The 27492-nt window shown below is 48.5% G+C and overlaps 11 protein-coding genes and 1 non-coding gene across 12 annotated transcripts; 8 read left to right on the top strand and 4 right to left on the bottom strand.

The window, feature by feature from the left end:
• The first annotated feature begins 39 nt into the window (after positions 1-39).
• F5B22DRAFT_628393 (uncharacterized protein) lies at positions 40-2976 on the top strand. Its single transcript, XM_047976417.1, has 2 exons — positions 40-173; positions 261-2976. The coding sequence occupies exon 2, from the start codon at positions 433-435 to the stop codon at positions 2734-2736; it is 2304 nt and encodes a 767-aa protein (XP_047825494.1). The 5' UTR covers positions 40-173; positions 261-432; the 3' UTR covers positions 2737-2976.
• Positions 2977-3024: 48 nt separating this feature from the next.
• Positions 3025-6566, bottom strand: F5B22DRAFT_628388 (GMP synthase). The gene is made up of 20 exons (XM_047976416.1): positions 6436-6566; positions 6339-6371; positions 6124-6202; positions 5892-6039; positions 5784-5816; positions 5690-5729; positions 5470-5630; positions 5280-5393; positions 5054-5217; positions 4925-4988; positions 4829-4861; positions 4618-4773; positions 4392-4544; positions 4255-4288; positions 4188-4197; positions 4099-4134; positions 3846-4040; positions 3758-3794; positions 3475-3666; positions 3025-3419 (listed from the first exon to the last, which is right to left on the bottom strand). The coding sequence occupies exons 3-20, from the start codon at positions 6169-6171 to the stop codon at positions 3400-3402; spliced, it is 1638 nt and encodes a 545-aa protein (XP_047825493.1). The 5' UTR covers positions 6172-6202; positions 6339-6371; positions 6436-6566; the 3' UTR covers positions 3025-3399.
• Positions 6567-7448: 882 nt separating this feature from the next.
• F5B22DRAFT_530449 (alkaline phosphatase-like protein) lies at positions 7449-10550 on the top strand. Its single transcript, XM_047972728.1, has 12 exons — positions 7449-8135; positions 8197-8356; positions 8417-8475; positions 8528-8635; positions 8693-8720; positions 8841-8882; positions 8936-9134; positions 9195-9255; positions 9327-9378; positions 9437-9630; positions 9687-9782; positions 9849-10550. The coding sequence occupies exons 1-12, from the start codon at positions 7668-7670 to the stop codon at positions 10308-10310; spliced, it is 1929 nt and encodes a 642-aa protein (XP_047825492.1). The 5' UTR covers positions 7449-7667; the 3' UTR covers positions 10311-10550.
• A 16-nt stretch (positions 10551-10566) lies between these two features.
• F5B22DRAFT_628381 (HNRNP arginine N-methyltransferase) lies at positions 10567-12848 on the top strand. Its single transcript, XM_047976415.1, has 6 exons — positions 10567-10909; positions 10984-10997; positions 11069-11088; positions 11169-11278; positions 11351-11682; positions 11733-12848. Exons 1-6 carry the CDS (start codon positions 10827-10829, stop codon positions 12209-12211), a joined length of 1038 nt encoding a protein of 345 aa, XP_047825491.1. The 5' UTR covers positions 10567-10826; the 3' UTR covers positions 12212-12848.
• On the top strand, positions 12792-14074 carry F5B22DRAFT_530559 (riboflavin synthase-like protein). The gene is made up of 3 exons (XM_047972729.1): positions 12792-13043; positions 13230-13901; positions 14036-14074. The coding sequence occupies exons 1-3, from the start codon at positions 13013-13015 to the stop codon at positions 14056-14058; spliced, it is 726 nt and encodes a 241-aa protein (XP_047825490.1). The 5' UTR covers positions 12792-13012; the 3' UTR covers positions 14059-14074.
• F5B22DRAFT_530632 (uncharacterized protein) lies at positions 13951-16275 on the bottom strand. Its single transcript, XM_047972731.1, has one exon. The coding sequence runs from the start codon at positions 16073-16075 to the stop codon at positions 14312-14314; it is 1764 nt and encodes a 587-aa protein (XP_047825489.1). The 5' UTR covers positions 16076-16275; the 3' UTR covers positions 13951-14311.
• Positions 16276-16889: 614 nt separating this feature from the next.
• F5B22DRAFT_530582 (phosphoglucomutase/phosphomannomutase domain-containing protein) lies at positions 16890-19211 on the top strand. Its single transcript, XM_047972730.1, has 2 exons — positions 16890-17217; positions 17288-19211. The coding sequence occupies exon 2, from the start codon at positions 17350-17352 to the stop codon at positions 18970-18972; it is 1623 nt and encodes a 540-aa protein (XP_047825488.1). The 5' UTR covers positions 16890-17217; positions 17288-17349; the 3' UTR covers positions 18973-19211.
• A 927-nt stretch (positions 19212-20138) lies between these two features.
• F5B22DRAFT_t193 lies at positions 20139-20210 on the bottom strand. The gene has a single exon. It is a non-coding gene; the product is annotated as a tRNA-Met (tRNA).
• Positions 20211-20572: 362 nt separating this feature from the next.
• F5B22DRAFT_530257 (uncharacterized protein) lies at positions 20573-22251 on the bottom strand. The gene is made up of 3 exons (XM_047972726.1): positions 21890-22251; positions 21589-21816; positions 20573-21491 (listed from the first exon to the last, which is right to left on the bottom strand). Exons 1-3 carry the CDS (start codon positions 21922-21924, stop codon positions 20921-20923), a joined length of 834 nt encoding a protein of 277 aa, XP_047825487.1. The 5' UTR covers positions 21925-22251; the 3' UTR covers positions 20573-20920.
• Positions 22252-22974: 723 nt separating this feature from the next.
• On the top strand, positions 22975-23710 carry F5B22DRAFT_530255 (Alpha/Beta hydrolase protein). Its single transcript, XM_047972725.1, has one exon. The coding sequence runs from the start codon at positions 23089-23091 to the stop codon at positions 23464-23466; it is 378 nt and encodes a 125-aa protein (XP_047825486.1). The 5' UTR covers positions 22975-23088; the 3' UTR covers positions 23467-23710.
• A 749-nt stretch (positions 23711-24459) lies between these two features.
• On the top strand, positions 24460-25081 carry F5B22DRAFT_628366 (uncharacterized protein). The gene is made up of 2 exons (XM_047976414.1): positions 24460-24792; positions 24855-25081. Exons 1-2 carry the CDS (start codon positions 24749-24751, stop codon positions 25042-25044), a joined length of 234 nt encoding a protein of 77 aa, XP_047825485.1. The 5' UTR covers positions 24460-24748; the 3' UTR covers positions 25045-25081.
• On the top strand, positions 24814-27366 carry F5B22DRAFT_530290 (aldehyde dehydrogenase). The gene is made up of 3 exons (XM_047972727.1): positions 24814-25433; positions 25504-26350; positions 26400-27366. Exons 1-3 carry the CDS (start codon positions 25101-25103, stop codon positions 26684-26686), a joined length of 1467 nt encoding a protein of 488 aa, XP_047825484.1. The 5' UTR covers positions 24814-25100; the 3' UTR covers positions 26687-27366.
• The last annotated feature ends 126 nt before the right edge of the window (positions 27367-27492 follow it).

The following is a 27492-nucleotide window of genomic DNA, read 5'->3' as shown; positions in this document are numbered from 1 at the left end:
GGAGCACAAGCTAGGCACCTACTGTGCTGGCTGTTAGTGCTCCCTTCATTCCCCTCTCCACTGTCTGTCTCAGTTTGCTAGGCAGAGACAACTACATGTTCAGCTGTAGGCACCGAAACATGACAGAGCTCATTTCCATTCACTTCATGCATGAATGCCGACTTGATTTCAAGGTTAGATACTAAACTATTTATTATCTACCTATCTGCAACACGAATGTGAGTAGGACTGCTGAATCGTTGGCTAATCTAAGCATCTAGATGTGGTGCTCAGTCGAGGTTTCCGCTCAGAGGGAGACGGTTTCATCCCTCCATAGAAGCCTCATCCCGGCTCGCAGAGTTGATAGCTCGTCTGTTGTCCTAGACAGAACTTTCCTCAGCCGTCATTTACCTACAGCCACAAAGACGTGCGACATATAAACCCTGGCAAACCATGGTGTCAAAAATGGACCCCCCTCTGACAGAGAAGGTGGCCTTCTTTGAGCAGCTTGACGCGTGCAGGAACTTTGACGAAGAGTCAGACGCCTTAAGCACAGAAGAGCAAACATTGAGGCAAGAAAGCAAAGCTTTCCATGCCGCCGCCGCCGCTGCCGCTGCTGTCGCCAAATCCACCAAGCCTGCCGAATCTACCAGTCACTTAGTCAAACCGCTACGCTTTCCTACTACTAGGTTACCACCCTCACACCACCGGCGGACGGCTTCAGATCCTGCTCCAAAGCCCGTGGATAAGGAGCTTGAGATAATAGCTGTCACACCTGTGAACAACCGGCCAAACCTGTCAAGAATAGTGCCAGCCACGACTGCGTCTTCTCCAGTTCGTGAAACATCCATCAACGACTCAATCATCCCGGAAACAGAGCGGCAGCCAAATACGAGGCGTACACGAAGCGGTATTCATCAAACCACACGAGTATTAAGATCACAATCTAACTTAGAGCCATCTCCATCTGTTTCCATGGCTAAACGTAAGAGAAGCCAGCCACTTAAGATGGCCCCGGAATCAAAGCAGATATTTAAAGGACTCTTCTTCTTTTATATACCTAACGACGACATTGATCCTGCTCGGAAGATGAGGATCAAGAAGGCTCAAGAGTACGGTGCTACTTGGACGCAAAACTCGGCCAAAGCGACGCATGTTATTGTCGACGAGCGTCTGTCGTACGATGACATAAAATCTACACTCGATGACAACCTCACATCGCCGTCTATCGTTCTCGTCAACGCCCACTATCCTATCGAGTGCTGCAAGAGGGCGGTTATCATCGATCCCAACCCCACAGTCGAGAAATATCGATATGGAGTTCCCGGAGATCCTGGGTTGACCAATAATCCCACTAAAGAGCCGATAGCTCCTGAGCAGCCGGGAACCCAGGACTCTAATATGTCACTACAGATTAAACAGCGAAGAGACCGCAAGTTTACAGCTTTCAATTCACCAGAATCTAGCCAGGGTGGCAGTGATTTAATCCCCTCGTCACACCCCGAAGAAACCCGAGCTTCCAAACCTGGCTCTAAACCTTCGAAAGGCAAAGCAAAGGCCGCTCCAGTCGTCGATGACTTAACCGCATGTATTGATGAGGTCCTGGAGGATCTAGAAAAAGGTCTTGATAACAATGACCAAGATGGCTCAGATTCAGAAGATGACACCTCTCAGAGTAAAAAACGACGTCTAAGGTCCAGTGGGGATAATGCAAAGCCAAAATTCCGACAAAACGCTTTTATGTGCATGAGAGGTGGGACAAGAGGCAAGAAGATTAACGGGCCCAATGCCGAGACGATCAGGCTATTGGAGGAGATGCTAGGGGAGCATCAACTGTCGAACGATCAATGGAAGGTGCAGTCGTATCAAAAATGCATATCTACGCTTCGCCAACAGTCCAAGAGAATCAAGACAGCCAAAGAAGCTAGGGCGCTCACGAATATTGGGTCGAGTCTGGCCGAACACATTGAAGAGATCGTGACGACGGGCCGATTCCAAAAGTTGGAAGAGATACGCAGAGAGCCAACCCGTGAAGCGCTGAAATTATTCAGCAATGTCTACGGTGTGGGTATACCGACGGCGATGAAATGGGTTGAGCTAGGATATCGCACCGTCGACGATCTTCGCACAAAAGCCAATCTCTCGACGAACCAACGGATCGGCGTAGACCACTACGACGACTTATTGACCCGCATTCCTCGAGCCGAGGTCAAGGCCCTAGGCGACCACGTCAAAGACGTAGCGGCCACCATCGACCCGAGCATCGAGCTCATCATCGGCGGAAGCCATCGTCGTGGCGCCGAGTCCTCGGGCGACATCGACCTAATCGTAACGAAGACAGGGACGACATCCACGCAGGACCTCGTGCCGTTCCTAGACAAGCTCGTCGACAAGCTCACGAAAGACGGCTTCTTGACCGCATGTCTCGCCTCACACCGCCACGACGGCGGGAACAAGTGGCACGGCTGCTGCGTGCTTCCTCGCACGGCGTTCCCTGGACCCAAGAGAGAATACAACCCTATCTGGCGCCGCATCGACTTCCTCCTTGTCCCCGCGGCAGAAATCGGCGCCGCCCTGATCTATTTCACCGGCAACGACTTGTTCAATCGCAGCATGCGCCTCCTCGCGCGCAAGAAGAACATGAAGCTGAACCACAGGGGATTATTCGGCGTCGGCGTCAGCGAGGGGAAGGACGAGAAGAAGATCTTTGAGATCCTGGGGGTTCAATGGCGAGAGCCGCATGAGCGGTGGTGTTGATGAGTTAGTTCTCTGTCTGTTCGGGTTTCGGTTTCGTTGCGCGGTGGGATTGATCTGGTAGATAGATGATAGAGGATCGGGCTGTTTTGGATCGCGATGGTTTAGATACATACTCGAATTTCAGTGAATATCCTTTTCGAAACATCTACCTGACTAGATTGTACGCTTTCGCGACGATGTCGATTCTCCTATTGGAGTGAGTAGTCTTTGGGAACTTACAAGCAAGGTAAATGTAAAACATAACGACGATGCCAAGTGCTGCTATAAGAGCAATCGGAAAACGGACTTGGACTGCTCAATGTCGAGATATGTATTGTCTGGTAAATCAATTCTTACTTTTTATCATCTATAGTATTTGTTGATGAAAATCTACGCAACAGTGAAGGCGTTGGTCTAGTATCTATGCCTTTTTAGCTCCATTCCATGCGTTACCAGCTTAAGCCCGCCACATTCAAACACAGTAACAATCGCACATCGTTTAATATATCAAGCCTCCATTTAAAAGCCGCTCATTTTCAATTGAGACACATGACCACAGTGTCCCCAGCTCGGGGTTGAAGTGGTTCTTGATTACAATCCACGCCCCTATTCATTCGTAGCTTGTTGATGCCAGCTTGGTTTAGCTAGCCTAGGCTAATCTACCCTGTCGAGTCTAATATTCCTTTATTCCAGTTCAATGGTTCCTGTCACAGGTTAGACGTCATAATATCAAACTTTACAGAGATAACAGTGACTTACCAGGAGGTTTTGAAGTGCAGTCATACACGACTCGAGTGATTCCATCGACTTCGTTAACGATTCTTCGGCAGATGTTCTTAAGGAGTTGGAATGGGAACTCGAATGGTTCGGCGGACATGAAGTCCACGCTGGTAACGGCTCTCAATATGATGATCATACCATAAACGCGGCTATCACCCATCACTCCCACAGCTACCGAATGACAGTATATCAGCAAGAGTACCCCGGAAGGAGGTTGAAAACCAAGGTACATGAGTCGATAGTGAATGATGATAACACATACCTCTGTTGGTATCAAGAGCAGCATAAGCTTGTGACATCTATTCAGCAAGTCAGTGATTGTAGCTCAATGAAGTTTAGTTGAGACAAACCTGGTCGTAGATTCCAGCCTCCCTAATCATAGAAATGAAGATATGGTCGGCTTTTCTGACGAGTTCGACATTCTCACGGTTTACCTCTCCGAGGATTCTGATAGCAATACCCGGGCCTGGGAATGGGTGGCGCATAACAAGGTCCTCGTGGATGCCTAGTTGGCGACCGAACGCTCGCACTTCATCCTTGAAGAGCTGGGAGTTGGGTCAGTATGATGTCGAAAGTCAAGCCCTCTTCTAGGAAGTAACTTACCTCTCGTAGAGGTTCAATTAGCTTGAGCTGTGCTTGCTATCATTTCCGTCAGTAGCCATTCTAAAATGCATTAGCTTTGGCACACTTACTCCGTTCATCCTAGTATCATGTCAGTCTACCCAAGGCACAGATGGAGGTGTGAGGAATGAAACTTACATTCTAGCGGGAAGACCGCCGACATTGTGATGCGCTGTAGATAGTGTTAGTATGATTTAGACCAACAAGTTGTCGGATCAACATGTCTTCCAAAAGACACGACATGTCAGCTAGCTTGGATCATAGTCCACACTTACACTTGATAGTAGCCGAAGGACCTTTGAAACTCAAAGATTCAATCAAGTCGGCGTAAAGTGTTCCCTGAAGGAACCATTCCACTTTTCCAGCACGGGTTGTTTCCTTTGCCTCTTCCTCGATACGGATAGCTTCTTTCTCGAATAGATCAATAACTAAGAAACTTGGTTAGCGTTCTATGAGAAATGTCTTTATTAATGCACTTGCATAGGTATTGAGGAGACTGACAAGTTTCACCGATAATCTTGCGCTTCTTTTCCGGCTCCAAGACGCCTGCCAGGCGACTGAAGAACAATTCTGACCCGTCGACAATCGTTAGGTTGATACCGAGATGTTCTTGAAGTGTCTCCTTGACTTGTTGGCATTCATTAAGACGCATTAATCCTACAGAGCATGTATCAGTTATCAGCACGCATAACAAGATGTGTTAAATACTAACCTGTGTCCACAAGAATTGCATGGAAGCGGTCACCTAGAAAGGGGTTAGGTAAACTTGGAGGTTATCGGCCGAATCGTATCTGATAGGGGATAATACCGATCGCCTCTTTCATCAATCGAGCTGCCACTGTGCTGTCAACACCTCCAGAGACTGCTCCAATCTATTGAGTATTTGTTAGATCGACAATGATGCCATGACTTAATAGATGCGAGTGATTCAACTGACAACTTGAGCATTATCGCCCACAAGCTTGCGAATTCTAATAATCTCCTTCTCGGTGAAGTTTCCCATCTCCCAGTTGGCACGTGCGCCGCAGATCTTGATGGCAAAATTTGAGAGTATATCTGTACCCCGACTTGTGTGCGAGATTTCGGGGTGTAGTTGAATTCCTGAAGAGGCACAATCATCAAGATACGATCACAAGAATTATTAAGGAGGACGGTATACCTACCAAATATAGGCTTGGACTCGTGAGCAATTCCAGCGTATGCAGTATTCTTCGTGCTCGCGATTGTGACGAAGCCCTCAGGCAAATGCATGAGTTTGTCGAAGTGGCTCATGAAGACTGGGTGAAGGTCAGAATGAAATGCCCTAAGTTTCCTTGTACGATTCACACATCAATGTGACAGAGCTTGTCCTACCATGGAGAGTGTCGTCAAAGCCTTCAAAGAGACGGTCGGCATTGGCGCTGCCAACCTTGTGGATGGTAAGATCGGTTTCACCATACTCCCGAGCCTCGCCGCGAGCAACGTTTTTGTCGTTGATCAACCAGGCGAGCAACTGGCATCCATAACATATTCCCCTATCCCCGTGTATTAATTACGGCCCAGGTCTTGGCATACGCCGTTGGGGGTTGCCTACAGAATTGGAATACCCAAGTCAAAGATAGCGGGATCAATGCCTGAATCGTTTTAGCCTTGATTCTACGCATTACAACAATCACATGAAGCCTTACCGGGAGCGCCTTCATCGTAAACAGAGGAGGGGCCTGACCACACAAAGTTAGGAACGTCAAGTCACAATAATTGCCTCAGTTGACAAGCTGAAGTGGTATAACACGAACCTCCACTCAAGACAATGCCAACAGGGGTCCAGTCTAATTCAGCCAGCTTGGTGGTACACGGCAGCATCTCAGCGTAGACATTGAGGGATCTCAGTCGTCGGAGAATGAGATGGCTTGTTTGGCTGCCAAAATCCAGCACCAAAACTGTCTACATAGCGATACCTTAGCAACAGCGCGCACGATGCCTCGTCTATCCACTAGTGGAAGACGACGCGTAGATGGGCCGACTTACATCGAAGGTGTTGTGAGGCGCAGCGGCCGCCGTGGTGGTGTCGGCCATATTGATATCAACAACTTGTTACTACAGCTATCTGGGCTTGTTAGAAAAGCAATCAAAATATCAATATCAAAATAAAGAACAATCTCAACAAGCCTTTGAGGTTGAGGGGCGGATGTGACGATCGCCACAGAGCTTGTTGGCGTGGACAACTAGAAAAATTCATATACCTTAAGATGTTCACCGAACACGGAGCTTTCCGGCTGATAGCGCGATAAGTGAGTCAAGAGAAGTACTGCAAGGAGAGGCACCCATGCAGATGCTTACTTGACGACGTGGGTATCAACGGGTCGAGTCGCGATTAGAAAAAAAAAGTTAAGATTTCCCCTCCATGGTGGGGTGTCCCAGTTGGAAATGGAGGGGCACTCAATAGAACCCCTCCATACTGCCAAAGTGCCACTAAGTGGGGGTGGATATATTGCCCTATCTAGTAAGTTAGCTACCTACGTAATGTAGTTCCCAGGAAAGCGGAATTAAAGTACCCGAGTAGCAGCCACTTGTGGCTATGCATGGGATACGAGCCACAGCTGATACCTACCTAGGTACCTAGGTAATCAGTGCTTCCAGGAGCCTGTGAAGTGTCTAGGTTCATGTTGTTTACACGACTTCCAGAACAATGCAGCTTGAATGGTGCATGGAATCATCCCATGCCCCAATCATCCATCGTATGTAATCTAGGGAAAGATTAAGTAGGTAGGTAGTCATTACGTGAAGGGAATATTTATCTGTACATGTCGGACGAAGTAATGTTCATCGTGGTGATAGAGTGCATGCATCTTTGAGAGAGTCCTTGGCACCGGAGCTTATTTAGCTCATAGCTGGGGTTCCGAACATCTGGTCCCTACTTGTAGGTACTTAGGTTAGCAACTCCATCGACAGAATGTGTCCCAAGCACTTCGGTTCGCTTTGCCAATACCTATTGCCTTCTTTGAAGTCTGTCTGCCTAAAAACTGGCTGCAGATCGGGAGAAGGGCATGTCAGGCATGTTGCCTACCTAGGCGCAGCACATCCTATACTTACCGGGGAGTTCTGCAGTATCATCTGTCGGAGCCAATCATGAGCAGGATATTTCCCACGTTCTTTGGTCTACAACAGCACGGGCAGACTTATGATGCCATGCGCATCGGTGATTCCCCAGTATCCCACTGCGCCAACCTGCAATCGGTATCATAACCGGACTTCGTTCTTAGGGCCTCATACATATTTACATGTATGACGAGGTGGCAGAGCTTGCCTTGTCAATTCTGTTTTGTTCCGCAATCACGAAATGAGGTGGTGTCAGATCTGCGGCTTGCCCCGCGGTTCGATGTGACACGCCGAGTTGCGGGGGTTGAGCAAGTGCATGTGTATAAATGGAATTGAGTTCCTGCCATTGCTGCAAACATAGCCATAGTCCCAAAGCTTCCTACCTCACTCAGTAAGCTGTCTTGAGCCAGTAGAGCCTATTTTCTTCTCGTCCTATCGGCCTTGGCCATCCATATCGAGAAACGAGTAGGAAGATGCACAGCCAAGTCGGGATCAGTCTTGTAGCAGCTTTCTCTGTTCTTCTCCAAGCGACAACCGTAACAGCATCATTCGATGGAAACTTGAACTATGTTAGCCCATCACGGCGTCATCCGAGTCTTGGAATTGATATCCCGCATGTCGCGCGGCGGAGCCTAAAGCGCGGCAATGTGGCCTATGCTCCTAGCGATCTATCTTTTACGCATGGTGTAGCCTCGGGAGACCCCTACTCTGATTCTATCATCCTGTGGACACGAGTTGCCCCTTCAAGTGCCTCTGACGCAAGCAATGTGACAGTCGATGGCCCCGTGCCATTGTATAATCACGATACGCAAGTCTATATCGGGGCTGACCCTACCCCTATTTGCATTGACTGGGCTGTATTTCCCGAGGGAGGACTGAACGGATCAGCTATCGCAAGCGGAACGGCCTACACGACTAGCGACATTGACTATACAGTCAAGGTAAGAAAACTCTTGTTTAGCCAATATTGCTTACAAATAACTAATTGGGATGAGTGAATAGGTGGAGGCAACAGGGCTAGAGCCGTTTACCACCTATAATTATCAATTCACCATCTGCGGTTCCGACGTCACGAGTCCCGTGGGACGGACCAAGACCGCACCAACAGCAGACGCAGATGTATCAGAGGTCAATTTTGCCGTTTTCTCATGTAGCAACTATCGTAAGTCTGATAATACTAGTCTGGCGCCGTTATGCTTTGCTCGAGACTGATGAGGGTCAGCAAATGGGTACTTCAATGCATACGGTAATGCCGCCAGAAAAGATAATCAGGACTATTTCGTAAGTTTTGATTCATCCGCTGTAGTATTCGCCTAAGCCTAATTATACCTAGGTACACCTTGGAGACTATATCTACGAGAGTGCTGCTCGAGGAGAACGGGCCCATCAGCCACCTCGGTTGCTATTCACGCTCTACGACTACAGAACCCGGCATGGACAGGTGTGTGCGCCGTGGTCCATGGAATTAGAAAGTTGAAAGTTAACTAACTGTGCTCAGTACCGTACCGACCCGGACCTTCAGCTGGGTATGTAATTACTAACTCTCCTCTGATGTTCGACACCTGAGTTCACAATCTCAAACAAATTCTTGGTAATTCACGATGTTGGAAGTAGAGTCATCTACTAACACGCTTCTATACATTTAGCTTCTCAAAATTTTGCATGGATCACCACTTGGGATGATCATGGTAAGTGCCTCTAGTCCTATGAAATTGTGATGGCTGCTAAGAATGCATGACAGAGGTGTCGAACAATGGATACAGAGATGGAAGTAGTGGACTCAAGTGCGCCAACCCACCCTTATATCATCTGATAAGACAGTTACTAATATCATTCTATCTAAGTAACACCGAAGATTCTTTCTTAAAAAACGGTGGCGTCAGCGTGGATCAGCGCAAGATGAATGCCGTGAGAGCTTATTTTGAATGGATGCCTATTAGGTGAGCCATAGAGCTTGAATTTTCTAGAATATTCATGAATATACTAATCGCATAAAACAGGCAAGTTGACCTTGATGATAACTTGCGCATTTGGAGATCATTCCAAATGGGCAATCTGTTAGTATGTAACCTCTATGATGCTGAGATGAAAGTCGGGACTTTGTTGAGCATTATTGACTGGTGACATGGTAGGACTTCATCGTACTCGATACGCGAAACTACGACCGCAGTATCACTTCTCTTGGTTAGCCATTGCCCTTGACATTATATCCTTGTGACCAGGCCTGACTATGTGTGCGAAGACTGGAACGACAACTACATTGACTTAATCCGAGACGATGCGTCTCGAACGTTGATGGGCTCTCGCCAAGAGAACTGGTTCTACAGAGAGTTGTCGAAGTCCTCGGACCGTGGTGCAGCTTGGAGAATCATCGGCAACCAGATTGTCTTCTCGCGCATCTATGAGTCATACGGATTAAGCGGTGATAATTGGAGTGTAAGTATAGACAGCCCAAGGAGACTTTGTCAAATCGATACTAATTCAGCGAGAAGGGATATTCTGCCAACCGCAATCGTACACTGAAGCATTTATATGACAATAACATCGGTAACAATGTGTTTTTGGCTGGCGACAGTCATCAAAACTGGGTTCGTCACCTCACGCGTAGTACTGGCTTCCTTTACAATTAGAATGTAATTAACTAACTCGCTTAGGTCTCGGATCTGGTCTGGCTCGATGAAAAGGAATATGACCCGGAAACAGGTGACGGTTCCATTGGCGTCGAGTTCGCCGGCACAGCTGTGAGCTCGACTGGCCAAAATTCACCAATTCTCCCGGCACGTACACAAGCAGAGTATCGCGTAGGCAACAACTCGGAGCTACAGTGGCAGGACGGCTACTATCGCGGCTACATTCTGTTATCCGTGAAACAGGACAGTGTGCAGGCGCAATTCTATGGTTCGCCGAGCGTAGCGACGCGAAACTCTTGGGACTTGCCTCTCGCTAACTTCACGGTGATAAATGGGGAGAATAAACTAGCCCGCCCTGTTGCAGGAGGGTCCGTCGAGTCAGGGGCACTGAGAGGAGGCAAGACAACGCCCACCAATCTCACGCTCAATACCGACACAGGGGAGTGGGATATCGTTGGTTACGAACAAATGTATATCAAAACCTAGTATTATATAGTCCAGTAGCCTTCTTGAATGGCTACATGATGCTATAACCTGGAATTCATGTGTGCTAATGTCTTGAGAAAGGTACCAATCTAGGAAGTGGATTGTACCTACTGTACCTACATATGTAGGTACTGTCTTCTTTTAGTATCAATTTAACTGAGTTCAGGGACTTACATAGGCTAAGCCTATATGGGTAGGGAGAGCTCTGTGAGGTGGGGGTGCGAGCGGAAGCGGGGCTAGGCGGACGTGCGGGCGGTGAAACGATTAGATAGACTCGATAGATAATGCCGGCCCAAACCCACCCTTGCACCATGAATTTCCTGTTTAGTGCGGCAGAGAGTCGACTGGTCCCTGATTCGATTCAAGCCTGAGAGACAAGGGGAAAATTTATTTCGGAGCCTTTCGTAGCCTCTCGTATCTTTCGGCCTCAGAAACTGGGCAACAAGCACTCATTCTCCCATTCAACTTGCCCCAGCTTTCTTTGGTCCGCCTGCGAACTGCTGCATATTGCCCACCATGGCTGCCGACAAGATGGATGTCGAGGTCGCTGAGACGGCGCTCAAGAACATGGCTCATTCCGAGCAGCACTACTTCAACAGGTAAGTAAGTCCCCGTCGCGCCTCGAAGAGGCATCTTTCGCTTGGATATGTAACTCACAAGCAGTGTTTTGCAGTTATAATCACCATGGTTCGTCGTCGTTGTACTTGTTTAACTATGAGGGGGTGTGTCGCTAACCTCGAATCCACGCCCTTTATCAGGCATTCACGAGGAGATGTTGGTACGTGCTCTACCTTTCCTATGATGCGACGCGCTCGGTTCACTTTGACTTGCTAACGCGCTTTCTTGCCTGTTGTATAGAAAGATGAAGTGCGCACTAGGTCATACATGAATGCGATTGTTCAAAACAAGCACCTTTTTAAGGACAAAGTCGTCCTCGACGTCGGCTGTGGCACTGCTATCCTCTCCATGTAAGGAACATGCCTCTCTCCTTCTCTATCTTCCTCGACTGTCAATTTCTAATACATGTTCTTTTGATGCAGGTTTGCAGTAAAGGCTGGGGCCAAGCATGTCATCGGTGTTGATATGTCAACTATCATCTTCAAGGCCAAGGAAATTGTCAAAGTCAATGGAATGGAAGACAAGATCACCCTCATCCAGGGCAAGATGGAGGAGATCGAGCTACCGTTCCCCAAGGTTGACATCATAATCTCTGAGTGGATGGGCTACTTCCTGCTATATGAGAGCATGCTTGACACCGTCCTATACGCCAGAGACAAGTACCTCGAAAAGGATGGCTTGATTTTCCCAGACAAGGCTACCATATTCGTATGCGGTATTGAGGATGGTGATTATAAGGATGAGAAGATTGGATGTAAGTGCCACAAGCCTGCTTCAACGTCAGCAATTGCTCATACCACCTAGTCTGGGATAATGTCTATGGGTTCGATTACTCGCCGTTGAAAGAGACTGCTCTGTCCGAGCCCCTTGTCGACACTGTCGAGGTCAAAGCAGCTGTCACGGACCCGGCGTCTGTGATTACGCTAGACCTGTACACCTGCACAACTGCCGATCTTGCTTTTTCGATACCCTTCAGCCTGAAATGTCGGCGTGACGATTTCGTACACGCTCTTGTGGCATGGTTCGATATCGACTTCACTGCGTGCCACAAGCCGATTCGCTTTTCCACTGGTCCTCACACCAAATACACACACTGGAAACAGACCGTCTTCTACATCCAGGAAGTTCTGACGGTCCAGCAAGACGAGGAAATTACATGCAATCTGGTAGTGAAGCCTAACGAAAAGAATCGCCGAGACCTCGACATTCAGATCGACTATAAACTCGAGACACAAGAACCCACTCGCCAGGCTAACGGTTCATGCACCTACAAGATGTGCTAAGCTGCTCAAAAGCACAAATCAGAGTATTGACGCTCGGTCAAGCTATTTGAACGTAACATGTGGACGCCGCCAAGATAGCATTGCCTCCCTGAGGAATGCAAGCAGGTATAGCACGCATCCTAAGACACAAAGAAGGTATCTTCAGTCCTGTTGCGTCGCAAAATAGCATGTCGCATCCAGGTACCTGCGAACATCTTGAGACGGGGCCAAATACACGTTTTATCCGCCTTTTTTACGACATAGATATCTGAAGAAAGCTACGGGTGATGACTAACGAGAATCTGTATAAGTTCATATATAGTAAAGAGCTTACCATATGCATCAGCATTAATAATATTATGCTATAGTGCGTATAAAGTACGATGTCCGGACCATGGCTTCTATATTTTGATACTGCTGGTGGTCCCCGTGATTGTTGCAATTATCAAGTTGCCCATCAAGCAGTATTTTGCTTGGACTTTTGGTAAAGCTTCAGTATTATAATATGAGCTGGACAATACCTACGTAGATAACTAGGCTGAACGCCTTTCTACATAGACCAAATATGGAAGAGAAAGCCCTTAGAGATGCGAGGGGTATGACAACTAGAAATGCATGTGATGGTGGGGTCAATTAGCTAGGTTAGGTCGATTGGTCTAGCCTGGACCTTGCGAAGCTATGAGTCACGTCATTTTCAACCCATCTTACATGGGGGCATTTTGAACAGCATCATACATACATAGTTGGTTCTGTTTGTCCAGCGCCACGGAAGCCGGCGTACCTGGAATCCCACAATCACCTACCATCTGAAAATCTAGCAAGATGTTCACCGGACTAGTCGAGGAGATAGGAAGTAAGTTGCCGTCAGAAATGTGAAGGGTCTTGGGATGCTTTTTTTTTTTAACCCCAACCCCTCACTGACAAGCAGTTCGCAAGCTTCTTAGCTGCATCCAGCACATGCTGTAGTAGTGGGGGGGTTTCAAAGGAAATAAAAAGATGAAAAGGGAAATAAGCTAACGCGCGAACCAACAATCCACAGCCGTCGTAGAGCTGGACTCCCACGACGAGACGGGCGGGACCTCGCTGACCATCGCGCTGCCGCCGTCCTCGAAACTCCTCGAAGACGCCGCCCTCGGCGACAGCATCGCCATCAACGGCGTCTGTCTGACGGCCACGTGGCTCTCGCCGTCCGCGCCGCGCTTCAAGGTGGGCATCGCGCCCGAGACGCTGCGGCTCACGAACCTGGGGCAGCTCGCGCGGGACTCGCGCGTGAACCTCGAGCGCGCGGTGCGCGCCGACACGCGCATGGGCGGCCACTTCGTGCAGGGCCACGTCGACGCGACGGCGGACATCATCCGGGTCGCGGCCGACGGCAACGCCGTGACGCTCCGGTTCCGGCCGCGCGAGGCGCACCGCGAGAGCGTCATGCGGTACGTCGTGCACAAGGGCTTCATCGCGCTCGACGGGACGAGCCTGACGATTACCAAAGTGGACGATGTCGAGGGCTGGTGGGAGGTCATGTTGATCGCGTACACGCAGGAGAAGGTCGTCCTCGCCGAGAAGAAGGAGGGCGATAGCGTCAACGTGGAAGTCGATGTCCTTGCGAAGTATGCCGAGAAGAGCATGGCGGGATACCTCGGCGCGAGCGGTGGGCAGGCGCTTCTTAAGCCTGTTGTCGAGAAGATGGTGCAGGATATGATTGCGCAGGCTAGTAAGTTGATTCCTCTTCGTTTTGCGATTCTTCTTTTTCGGTTTCAAAAAATTTTTTTTTTTTTTTTATTAAATACTGGTTATAGAGCTATGTGTGCTTTTGGATGAGAGGCGATTGCTGACTCGCTTTGGCAGTGGGCGCACATCAGACGAAGTAATCTTGAGTAGGGACATACGGGGCATATGGGGCTTTCTCCTTTCACACTTCAACAAATGAGGATTTCTCAGATTATTGTGCTTTATTCTCCGTGTTGATAATTGGCCAACCTCGTACTTGGTACTATGTTTTGCAAATCATCTATGAGGTAACAGCCTGGGTATTTCCTAATATCTCTCTATCATGGGGGTATTCTATAGTCAACATTGCCCGCGTGCTTCAGATGGTCGGGGCAAGCACATGCTCGAAGTGAATCAAACTTCGCCCCAGACTTCTGCTATCTTGTGGCTTAGCGCCCTTGCGACCTTCTTCCTTCCGACAAGGTTACCCATGTGCGCAAAGATCAAGTCTTGTTTCTTCCTCTTGCCTTCTTCCCCACTGCCACATCTCTCATACCCCTTAACGAATTCATAGGGCGTCTTCCATCTCTTCTGGATCTCAAGTGCCTTTTCACCGGTCACCTGCTTGGTACACATGAGCATCTTGAGATATACATCTCGTAGCGTCATTAAATCTGACTTTGATGCCATTGACGCAAAAGCTGGATAGCTGACATAATGCCCTCTCGTAAGCTCCTTCTCTCGAAGGTGTTCGAGTAATGGCAGATAATTCTGAGTAGTGAGGACTTCCGTGGGGATGACGAAGAGAGGCTTGTTCTCGTACTGCTTTTTCAGAAGCATCGTCATGCGCGTTAGGTAGCGAATTGTGTCGTCTATCTTGTCCGTCTTCTTCAAAAAGTAGCCGTTAACTACCTGCGTAGACGCAATAGCGGACTGAACGCTTTCTTCGTACTTTTGGGCGTTCAGGCTATCCATGGATATCTCTTCAACAATATAGATCACGTTTTTGACACCAGATCGTTTCAGTCGGAATTTTTGCTCGTGGAAACGCCCGTCCCTTATACTGTATACCAGGTCGTCTAACCGCTTTCTCTCAACGATCCAATCCAGTATAATCTCGTCACCTTCGGCGCCGGTGCGAGAAAGAAAATTAGGGTCGTGACACTGGGCCACCCATAGTGCGTCACCGAGTTCGAGGGCCCTCATTATAGGCTCTACTCCCTTCTTCTTGAGCTCCTCTTGCATATAGCCGCGGTCAGTCTTTGCCCGTACCTCCCGCACGTCCAACACAAGGCGCACTGTGAATGAACCTGGAGCAAGTCTAATCGGCCGAAAGGTAGGCAAGTCTACACTATCTGACGCCACATCTCCTCTACTGACCACAACGTCTGCGTAGGCTGACTGTGGTGGTTTTTCGATCTCCTCTATCTCGGCTGAAGGTGGTCTGGCGGCGGGTAGAGGTGGAGGATTCTCGGGTACTATTTCAGGCAGAATCTCCCTCCTTTGCTGTGCTGCTAACTCAGCGGGTGTCTTTTCGGCAGTCTTCTGTATTCTTCGTGCCACCTCCCATCCTTCATCTGTCAATGCGTATCTCCTGAGAGGACGGCCTCGTTCGTAGACAAGATCCTTCTCCAACAAGGTCTTCATCGAATTCCACGCCGTGTAGAATCTCGTAGGGTCACTTGGCGCGGTGAATGAAGAATCGCAATGAGGCTGTGCTGCCTCGATGAGCTGAGCCTTTGTCAATCCGACAGGTGCGTCTTCTCCTATCGTAATGAGACCAAGGATCAAGGCGTATGCACCAGACCGCAAGGTTGGCACATACGCTTTTTGTTTCCTCGGTTTCTTGGCCGGCCTGGCCTGTATCTCCTCCTCGTCTTCATTTTCGTTATTGAGCCCTGGAATATGTGCCGCCCTCGGCCGCTTAGGCATAGGCAGACCATTCTCCTCGCAATGTTTATTGAGCTTCTCGGTTAAGCGATCACATAGCTTGGGGCCAAAGCCCTTGAGCTGTTGCAGCTGAGACGGGTGTTTGAAAGTGACTGGGCAGGCCTTCAAGGCGTTGTATGCATTCTTGTAGGTTGTCACACCCTTGGAGTTGCGCTCCCGGGCTAAGTCAACCCACTCTTTCACCCACCCCAGAAGAAGTGGGTTCGCACACGTTTCTTCCGAGGCCATTGTCGGTTGGTTCCAGAAGAACTAGCAAATGGTATAGCAAGCTAAGCGATAAAGGAGCATGGTCGGCCTTGTTCAGTCTGCTACGTGAGCCAGTTGTGGATTGCGAAGCGATTCTGGTGGCACGTTGAAAGAGACGCGACTCGATTCCGTAGCATTGGCGCGTCCTAGAACGCCAACTCACGTGACCTGTTTTAAGCTCCGTCTCAGAGCTCCGCCTCGTAAACCTTTTGCAGGTAACCACGTCATGGGGCAGGGCTGGGGCTTGGCTTAGAGCTAGCTAAGTAAAAATAGGTAAAAACAGGTAACCAGCAGGGAAACGACAGGGTCCAGGCTCACAAGGGTTCTTTATCCCTCATTCTCTACTACTTATATATACGTAGATACTGTAGAGTATGTAGTATCATCTAGGTAGCGCAGCATCGTGTCTGATCGTGTATGCGGTACCTACCGTGGCGGGGTAGTCTAGGTACTCAGGACAGTGGTACACACGTCCTGGAGCTGCAAGCATTGATTTCCGGGAATAGTAGAGGTTAGATATTGGACAAAGCTCTGGAGAATGAAGTGCGGTAACACGACACCTCCCTTGCCAGGATCCATACTCGCTTAGCATCCAGTAGGGAGGTAGCGTGAGGTAGCCATCTCCGACGGCTTGAACTGTTTGTACCAAAGGAGGGCGTATTCAGGTTCTTGGTAGGTCCTATGTACATAGTAGGTAGATTGGTACTTGTACCTGAGAAGAGGGGCATTCCGGGAAGGAGGGGTAGGTACTGTGCTGAGCTAACGTGTAACCTGCTGATGCTGGTGGTCCGGTCCGTCTTGCACTGGACCGGCCAACACTTGGTCTCTACTACTTACATCTACATTTTCCATACAGTACATAGGTAGGACCTGGGTACGACTATTAACTCTTCATCTTCGGCTGGCTCAGGGTCGTCTCATCTAGATTGGAAGCCAAAGCAAACATCCTAGTCCTCGCCCGAACGCTAATAATCTCGTCCGCCCACTCACGCTCTCTTCTCCCTTCCAAGCTTCGGTTCTTCCACACTCATACAACCCGCCACACCAACAACAGCTCTCGCTGGTCACAACGCATCCTTCGCCCTCACGTATCCAGATAGTCCTGGTACGTCAAGCGAATTGAGGTATGGATTGTCCATAGATCCACCCACAAGAGCCAACTATTTGGATTTGGAACTTGGCTAATTCCCTTAGCACCTACAGCAACATTGCCATTGTCGGTCACCGAATCTCGACAAGTTACCACCTTGCCTGGCATGGATCGAGAAACAATCATCGCCGCTTCTAAGAAGCACGACATCGTAGCGGGCAGGGTTTACAAGTATGGCACTGCTGGCTTTCGCATGAGCGCAGATCTTCTCGATGGCGTTACTTTCCGTGTTGGTCTCCTAGCTGCCTTGCGTAGTCGGAAACATAATGGCCAGGCCATTGGTGTCATGGTCACTGCGAGTCACAACCCCGCTGTTGATAACGGTGTCAAGATTGTCGATCCTCTGGGAGACATGCTTGAACAGGAGTGGGAGGCATATGCCACAAACTTGGTCAATGCCCCAAGCCATGAAGAGCTCGTTGACTACTTCCTCAAACTCGCCGAAACCTTGAAGATCGACTTGGCAACCCCGGGCAAGGTTATCGCCGGAAGAGACACCCGACCCTCAGGGATTACCCTCATCACTGCTCTTGCCGACTCCCTTGCTGCCACGAATACCACATTCGACGACTACAAGATCCTAACTACGCCACAACTGCATTACCTGACTCGCTGTGTGAATACCGCTGGCACACCAGGCGCCTATGGAGAAATTAGCGAAGCGGGATACTACAACAAGCTTCTAGAGGCTTTCGACCGCGCTCTACGTGGTCGTAAGGTCTCGGGCGGCTTGACTGTCGACTGTGCTAACGGTGTTGGTGGTCCCAAGCTGAATGAGCTTCTGAAACGCCTTGATATCCAGAAGACGGGCTTGAAGGTAAAAGTAGTCAATGATGATGTGCTCCGACCGGAGATCTTGAACCTTGACTGCGGTGCCGATTTTGTTAAGACTAGACAACGTGCACCACCTAACCCCAAGCCAGCTCCCGGCGAGCGATGGTGCTCACTCGATGGTGATGCCGATCGCCTCATCTACTACTGGGTCGATCCTGAGACAGGCTTCTTCATGTTGGATGGAGACCGCATCGCAACACTTGCCGCTTCATTCATTGCTGATCTTTCAAGAAGTGCAGGCATTGATAATCAATTAAGAATTGGAGTCATCCAGACGGCGTATGCCAATGGTGCTAGCACCAAATATGTTGAACAGCATCTGCAGCTTCCTGTTGTTTGCACACCCACTGGCGTCAAGCATCTTCATCATGCTGCCTGTTCCTTCGATATTGGCGTTTACTTTGAAGCTAATGGTCATGGCACTGTCCTCTTCTCGTCGACCGCGGTCCAGACTTTCAAGACAAAGGAACCCCAGTCACCCGCCCAGAAGGATGCTCTGGAAACTCTCAGCGCTCTAGCAGATCTTATTAACCAAACTGTTGGAGATGCCATCTCCGATATGCTCATGGTAGAGGTCATCTTGGCACACAAAGGGTGGACAATGAAGGATTGGGCCTTGACATACAAAGACCTCCCCAACAGACTGGTCCGCGTAGAGGTTGGCAACAAGGACCTCTTCCAGACTACGGACGCGGAACGGAAACTCAGCCACCCAGTGGGATGCCAGGATGAGATTGATAGAGAGGTCAAGAAGTACACTACTGGTCGCTCTTTTGCCCGTGCTAGTGGCACAGAGAATGCCTGCCGGGTGTACGCAGAAGCCGCGACTAGGTCAGAAGCTGACGAGCTCGCGAATAAAGTTGCTGTCATCGTGAGACAGTATGGTGGTAACTGAAATGGACTTTTCTTTTGAAATAGGGGAATACGGAGTCAGGTCAAAACACTGGGGTTGATGATAGTAACGAGCTATGACTGCGAAAAGTTGATCTGAATTGGCGTCAATTCAGCGTATTTGCCTAGAGCCGGGGGGTTTATGTCAATACTTATTGAAAAATAACGTTTAGTTATTCTTGTTTTAGTTTTCGCGATGGAATCCAGCAAAATAATAAATCATTTTTCTGATTTCCCCAACTATTCCCTTTTTCTCATTTATATCTTAAAGAATGTTGGTGCCAATAATCTACTTCTCCTTCTAACTAGATGTAATACACGCACGTACAGCTGAACATGCAGCTTGCCTATGGCTACGGGCGTATTAAAAGTCTCATCATCACCTTCGAGAGACATGCAGGCAATACTGAAAATGAGGTTATGCAGACTTCGCTTCTTGAAACAGATCTCTGAGACCTAGGCGATCAGGATAGGCAGTTCAATCGTACATAAAGTTAAAGTCAGCCACTAAGGTTAAGGGGGGGTTTGTTGGTTAAGAGCTTTTGAAGCCCTAGTAAATCATTATATTGTGAGTCTTAATAGTTCCAAGCCCAGACTCTGCTCTCGTTATGAAGCGTGAGTATGAGATCAAGTTTCATAGAGGATCTATAGCAGGTTTACCTAAATATTACCCAAAATATCTTTTAGATCATTTTCGAAACTTGCTCTTCCTAAAAGTTAAGGGCAAAGTATTTGGATCAACCTTGAAGAGCCTGTTGGCAACAGCTCCGCACTAGGTTTTACGTAACACAGCACATCATGGATATTTTCGAAGAAGTAATTGGCGAACACAACAATAGCATGACTCATTAAACAACACTCTCATCGAGTAGCACTGAACCACATGACTCCTGCGAGATTGAACTTACATAAGATAGTAGCTCCCTCCACGTGGCTGTGGCTAATGGAACTGGCTAGGCCGCATACTACTCGCACCAATTCAAGATGAAACCGACCGTTTCGGTTTGGGTTCCCATTTATTGGTTTAGCGTATCCCTAGCTCGATCTCAGATCCAATTGTAATGAATCAGGGTTGACCCGCGCCAGAGATGGGCATTCAGAAATAAAAATATCCTCAACCCTAACTTAACTGTGTCTTCCAAGTGGAAAAAGGTGGAAAAATGAAGTCTGTAGCTAGTGATTGTTTCGATCAATCGACCTCCGGGTTATGAGCCCGGCGCTCTTCCACTGAGCTAACTAGCTTATGATTTGGGACATTCTGGTTTGATGTTTAGTCATCACGTTATCATCTACTCTATGGGGCATAAACAGAGAGTTTGTCACTTGTTGTGAGATTGTTAAGCTTAATAGCACGTCTGTGCGTTAACGGGTCTTGTTTCTTACATGCCATCTAGCTGAAAAGTAGAGTTTGGGGAGCAAGTTCAAATCAATTCCGTTCTATAGGATGTGTTGAGTATGCCACGATGCCAAAATGAAACAATACGAGATGTGGAGATGAAGGAGCTCGCTTCTATCTTTCTAAACAGTTGGAGATCTAAGGAGCTCAAATGGGACATTAATCTATACATAAAACTGAACAACTTAGCAAGGAAGGGCGAACTTGCATTTAGGGTTCGTCCTGTGTTGAAATGGGAAAATAATTACTAGCTAATTATTTCTAATATAATTGAGTTTGTCTTTCAGCTTACCGGAATGATTTACTGAACCACTATACTTATTCCAAAAGAGAGAAGGTAAAGCTTTACTTAAGTACCACTTAAACTATAGTTACTTGAAGTTGAAGTGCTTTGAGTTTTAACTTGAAAGCTTTTCATAACGCCTGCTATTGACAGCATCCCTGGCGCTACAGTAACCTTTTTAACGTTGACAGCCCAACTCTTGCTCGTACGATCACTACACCAAGTACTGTGATCTTGATGAAAACGAACGCTAGGCTATCTCATGAATTTTCCCTACGATGACAACACCTGCTGGCTACCAATCAGCGGTTGAGTCTCGTCAGGGAGGTTCGCATTTCCACGCCGCTCACCCCGTCTGCGACACCATAAAGTGATTAGAACTAGAGCTTGCTCAACAGCAAAGACTGCATGATTAATGGGTATGCATCCGCCAAAAATACGCCAATCCAGCACTGTAGATTTCGACGACCCAGAATTGAGTCGGCCAGGGTACCACGTTGCTGCCAGAACACTAAACACAACCACCTGAAATGCGACACCCACCACACTAAGCGCGTCAGCGCTGGATTCGGGAGGCCTCGCCATAATCTGGCGGGCCTGCAAGAAGTAGGCGACAAAGGAAAGGATAATGATTATGGGTATGATGATGTATATGTGAACAATAAAATAAATGGCTATGTAGACAGCCTCTGTAAATGACGGTTCGTAATTTGGATCAGATTTCACTATGGCGTCCAATATGATAGGCATAACCGATATAATGAGTAAGAATGCGTAAAAAGCAATGAAGTGTGACGTTGAAGGGCAATTTTCGTGCCAATGATGCATGATGCAGATGAGGAAGCTGGAAAGTTGGTTTCAATTAGATTAATTAGTTGAAAACACGGCCGCATACACCTAACGGAGGGCAGCAGGATCATAGCATGTTGGGGTAAACTCACATAGCAAGCCACAAGATCCATATAATGGCGAGATTGACGAAATCAATCCAGCTGCCGGCTTCGAGCGGGAACTCCAGCGCGATGAGAAGGATAAGAGTGAACAGCTCTGTGGCCGCCACGAGATTGATGAGAACATAACCCAGGTTGATTCCCGAAGCATTGCCTCGGCGACGGGCGAGATGACAGAGCTGCGGGACAAAAGAGACGTATGTCAGGATAAGGAGAAGGCTATGAGAGTGTGAGCTGTTAGCTAGTTGTCATGATTCCCTAGGAGAATTTCACACATCGGTGGGAAACGCACATCCTGATCCAGTTGGGCATGTCGTGGGACGTCATTGAGTTTTTCTATACATAAGATCTGTGATAGAAGAATACATGGGATGCTGAGAACCGTTCTTGTCTCGCAATTCAATAATGTATGGTGTTGCCTGCGGTCGGTGTGGAATGGGATGATTACCCCTGTTAGTCACGGCTTAAGGCTTAACTTAGCAATCGCCTCCTAAGGCGATAAGTTCCTTATAACGGGTCCGGTAGGATGACACAAACGGGAAGCTGACGTGAACAATACTTCTCAAGCCGTTTCGTGTACATCCTGGAGGATCAGACGCTGAGATCCATGCTTATGCAGCCTAGTAGAGTGATAATAGAAGTTCTTATATTCAAGCTTCTTTAAAACACGCCTCTGGACGCAGAATCGCTTTCTCAATTCTAGAGTCGCCACTCTTGAAGGCTATTCTTTATATAAATATCCCCTTCGCCTTTGCTCAACCCATCCCTCAACGCCACTACTGTCTTATTCAGTAAATAGCGGGACGTGGTGGCATGAGTTCGTTGCTACAATATAATAAGAGCCTAAGACTGCCAAATCTCTCATTAGCCAAGCCCATAAAGATTGGAACTATTGCCTTCAGATGCCTATTATACTTACAAGATCGTAATATTTACTCTGTATAACTTGGTGGAATTTCGACCCAGCGTTAGAGACAAACATATGTAGATTAGTGTACTTTCGCATCTTAAGCAAGAAGTAAGTCAACAGTCAACATACATGACTACATAGCTATTGAAATGAGGACAAAGCTGAAGATGAAAACATGTTTCTAGGCGAGCCATCTGTTCCCCAAGCTCCCCAATTTCCCCAATATGGATTCGCATTCAAGTATGAGCCACACGATATGTGGCCTGGGTATGTGTAGCCCCGGCCAATTACCACGTTGGATGAAAATGTGTAACACTGGGTTACGCAGACGGAGTCTGAGAGCTGTCTAGCCATTCAAGTGCATGGCTATATGCTGTAGCCACAGTTCTCCAGGCTTTACCCCGCATATCGACGTGAATATGCACATGTAGGATTGTCCCTCATCTCAAGTGTAATGATTTCTCCTATGCCCTATCCTAGGTAGTCGGATATCCGTGTCTTCAGGGCTTTCGAGGTGGTCACCCACATATATTTTGACGTAAAACCTGAAAGCACAATTCAGACGAAAACGGATAGCCCGGATGTTCAGTAACAGTGAGGGTGTGGGATCTAATATTAACGATAACGATATTTTCTACGCAGATAGTACAAAGAAAATTCACTATTTCGCTGCGGATCCGCCTTCGGGACCCTTTATCATATTCCTCCACGGCTGGCCAGCTATCGGTCTGACATGGAAACAGCAGTTGGAGACTTTCGCAGCACTTGGCTTTCGCGCCATTGCCGCCGATATGCCTGGGTGGGGAGATTCAACTAGTCGCCGGGTCGTTACAGCTTACTCCCAAGAGGCTCTTGTTCAGGGCATGCTAGCTCTCCTTGCCGCAAATGAACGTTCTGTGTCGTCTGGGTCGGGCCCGACTGGGGTGCCGCGGTTGCGTCTTCGTTGGCGGTACATATAACAAGGGTAGAATTACTGGGCTTGGAATCTAAGCAATTCAGAATATAATGAACAACTAGGGCTGCATAAGTCCTTGACCAACCAACTTCTCTCGGCTGTTGGTGGCTTGACTTGACTCTATATACAATTGGTCTGCCAGCCCAGACCGCCTAGGTCTCTGGGGTGTGTTTCAAGAAGCGAAATCTGTATAACCTCACTTTCCAATATTGCCCAATATTGTCTGCATGTCTTGAAAGATCATGAACAGCCTGCAATGGTCCTTCGTACGGCCGAAGTGCAAGGCGAACTGCATACTTCAGCCGGTACAGAGGTTACACGTGTAACAGTAAGTGGTTAATGATATCCACCGTCCTATTTGTACTTTGGCTTCATCCAACTCACTACGGCCTCATATAGGGACCAACTTCTCTTCCGCTCTCCTTGGTGATGTCGAGATCATGACTGGATTTCTTGCTACGTCGATCGCCACGTACCGGCCCCTCTACCAGTTCATTTTCGGAGGTTCCCAAAAAGAACAGACTTCAGGCCTCCGCAGATGATCCGTTCTCGGCTTACGATGGGCGACCTCTCCAGAATAGCCACTGCGGTGCGAATGTCTCGGTGGGCGGGGCGGACTTTTCGGTTGGGAATTCGACTGTGCCATCTCATGGTATAACTGTGACTGATTGCATCGAGATGAAGAGCCATGAGAGGGAAATGGGCGTCTGAAGAGCAGCATGTACAAAATTTGGGGATCATTTGTTTTAGTTCATTCAGCTATGTCATAACAGCTCTTAGTCCAACGTCAGGAGACATTCAAATATAATTGTATTAACAATATTCTACATGACTAACGCGATCCACAAGTGTCGCCCTTTTCAACATTTTCTAAACCTCTCTTTTTCCTATACATTTCTTGCCAACCAAAACGTGACTATCTTAGACCTGGTGCGTGTTAAGACTCTAGGCCAACAGGATTGCTGCTTATCCGACATTGGGAGGAATGGGAGTACATACAGGGAAGACGACTGCTAAAACTACCTGCCTCACGATGTGAAGTTTCCTGCTGCCAAGTAGGGTAATAGGCTCCGGAGGATTACGGTTTCCTGAAATTGACCTCGGCTACGATGCACACCCTGCTTCTGAGCCTGGGCCAACATCAGCAGGCTAGCGGCACCGTCAATCAAAACCGTTCAAACAGGCGAGGAATACTGCATGACACCGTCGCAGCCCACCGCTGAAGTTATTCTGTTGGTTATAAAAAGAGCCGTTTACATGCAGCGTTGGTCTGGTGGTTGCATGAGATGAAAATGTATGAAAATTACCACCCACTGGGGTCTCGACTTAGGCAGGTCAACAAATCAATCCAATAGTGTAACGTAGAGTAATCACTAATGCGGCGCTCTCTAGTTCTTCGTATAGGGCTGTTGGCATGGCACATCTGGAGCCTGCGCAAGCCCGTGGTTATTATTGGGACGGGGTAGGACTGTTCATCACCGTCCTGTGTGTATCGGGGCTGAGAAAGTCAACCCTTCTCTTTCCCACCATTCTCTTTCCCATCAGTCTCTTTCTCACCAGTCTGTTCCATATTACTCTGTAATACCCATTTACTGCAAAAAAAAAAAAAAAAAAAAAAAAAAAAAACGATCGCCGAAAATGGCGGACAACAATGACAACAGCAGCAACAACAGCAACAACCCGACTTTAGAATTCCAGACATTCCATAATGTGATCAATGGGGCGATTGCCGACACCCCAGGCAGATATCGGCGGACTGTCAACCCTTCCACTGAGAAAGACAATCACGATGTGCCTTTCAGCGGTCCAGAAGATGTGGACAGAGCTGTCGAAGCGGCAAAGAAAGCTGCCGGGACGTGGTCGGCTGTCTCGTGGAACGAGCGTGCTGACAGACTTCAGAAATTTGCAGATGCCATCGAGGGTATCGCGGGTGAACTAGCCAAGCTATTGACCATGGAGCTAGGTAAGCCTGTAAGTGTAATTTGTAATTGCGGCTTCTTTAACGACTGGTGTGGCGAGGTGCTAACGATGATACGATCAGCCGATGTGGGCTGGTTACGAAATCGCCACTGGCATCCAATGGATCAGAGACTTCAGCCAGATGTCGCATCCTGGAGAGGATATCCAGGACACACAGGAGCGCAAAGTGACGACGCGTTACTTGCCCCTCGGTGTCGTCGTCGGCATCGTGCCCTGGAACTACCCCATCCAATTGGCGTGTATGAAAATTGCTCCCGCGCTGCTCACCGGGAACTGCTTTATCTGGAAACCTTCCCCCGGCAGCCCCTACACCAGTCTGAAGGTCGCTGAGCTAGCACAGCGCTTCTTCCCTGCCGGCGTCCTTCAGGCCTTGAGCGGCGATGACGATCTTGGCCGCTGGCTGACCGGACACCCTGGCGTCGACATGGTCAGCTTTACCGGCTCAACAGCCGTCGGTAAGCTGGTATCACAGACGTGCAGCAAGACGCTCAAGCGCTGTACTCTCGAGCTGGGCGGCAACGACGCCGCCATTATCTGTGCCGACGTGGACCCCGTTGCCGTGGGCTCAAAGATTGGCCTCTTCGCCTTCTGTAACTCGGGCCAAATCTGCATCGCCATGAAACGCGTTTATGTCCACGAGTCGGTCTACGAGGCTGTACTCGCTACTGTGGTAGGCTTCGTACAGAGTCTCAAGCTGGGCATTGAGGAAGACGCGTTCATGGGGCCAGTCGCGAATGAGGCCCAGTATAACCGCATTAGAGCTTTGTTAACAGACATAAAGACAAGCGGGCTCACTGTCGCGGCTGGAAGCACCGAGCCTCTTTCCGATCGGAAGGGGTTCTTCTTAGTACCCACGGTGATTGATAACCCACCTGACGACTCGCGTGTAGTTACCGAGGAGCAATTCGGTATGCCAACTACTTTCTCAGATCAAATACGGAGCTAACACGCATACAGGGCCTGTCATACCCCTATTGAAATGGTCGGATGAGCAAGATGTGATCCGGCGGGCCAACGACACCGACGCTGGCCTTGGTGCATCCGTGTGGACTCGGGATATGGTGCAGGCTGATCGCATGGCCCGGCAGCTCCAAGCCGGGAACGTCTGGGTCAACTGTCACGCTGAGATGCAACCCAGTACCCCCTTTTCTGGTCACAAGCAGAGCGGCATGGGTGTCGAGATGGGAGTAGATGGCCTAAAGTCCTATTGTAATGTCCAGAGCGTCTACGTCAAGGAGGCTTGATCGATATAATCCATAGCCCGTCCCTCTAGAGATGGCTCCAGATGCTGTGTCTAGCGTTCAGAATTTACCATTCACAAACTTTTGGGAGATCCTGAGCTTAATCGCGTCTGATATAACTACTTAACCTAGTCCCTCTTAAGCTTTGATGGATCTTAATTGATTTAGTAGCATGGCGCCTTTCTCTGCTGGCATTCTCGCCCCCTCGGGCGGCGTATTCCGCAACTTGAACCCGTCGCAGATGCCCTCCACTCACCCGACCCCCTCGTGCGTATTAAGTACTTAATGAATCTGAAAAAGGGGAGGGTGCTAGCAGGTCGACAATCATTCTTGATAGGAATATGAACTTAACTATCTTCGTCATTTCCGTAGTCATGGATCATAACAAAATTAGCAGCATCTTGTCCTCCAAGTCCAATGCGGTTCATTTTTCGTAATGGCCGGCACCGCGCCATCGGCATATCGACGGCCTTGATCCTCTAGGAGTACATTATTTACTCATACGCACAGCTACGCTTAAGGAGGTAGTTGGTTGCAACTCATATATTGGTGGGGAGGGCCTTTATTCGACCCCTAGGTGTACGCTATACGCGCGTTGTATGGCCGGCTACACCTAGGGCTCGAATAACTGCCCATCCAAAGTGCGCATTAAACTAAGTACAAAAAATAAAGCATATATAACGCGAAATAACACCTCTTGCCCTGCCCTATTGGCCTCTAACCCTCTCTCCCTTTCAAGGGGCGGTGGGCGGGTTTAAAAACCCTCGCCGACCACTACAAACAAGACACCTTCATGAGTGGAAAAAATA

The sequence above is a fragment of the Xylaria bambusicola genome (genome assembly GCF_022495145.1).
Source record: "Xylaria bambusicola strain CBS 139988 unplaced genomic scaffold F5B22scaffold_76, whole genome shotgun sequence".
In the NCBI taxonomy this organism is placed as follows: Eukaryota; Fungi; Ascomycota; class Sordariomycetes; order Xylariales; family Xylariaceae; genus Xylaria; species Xylaria bambusicola.
Note: the sequence above shows the minus strand (reverse complement) of the source record. Positions and strands in the feature narration are given on the sequence as shown.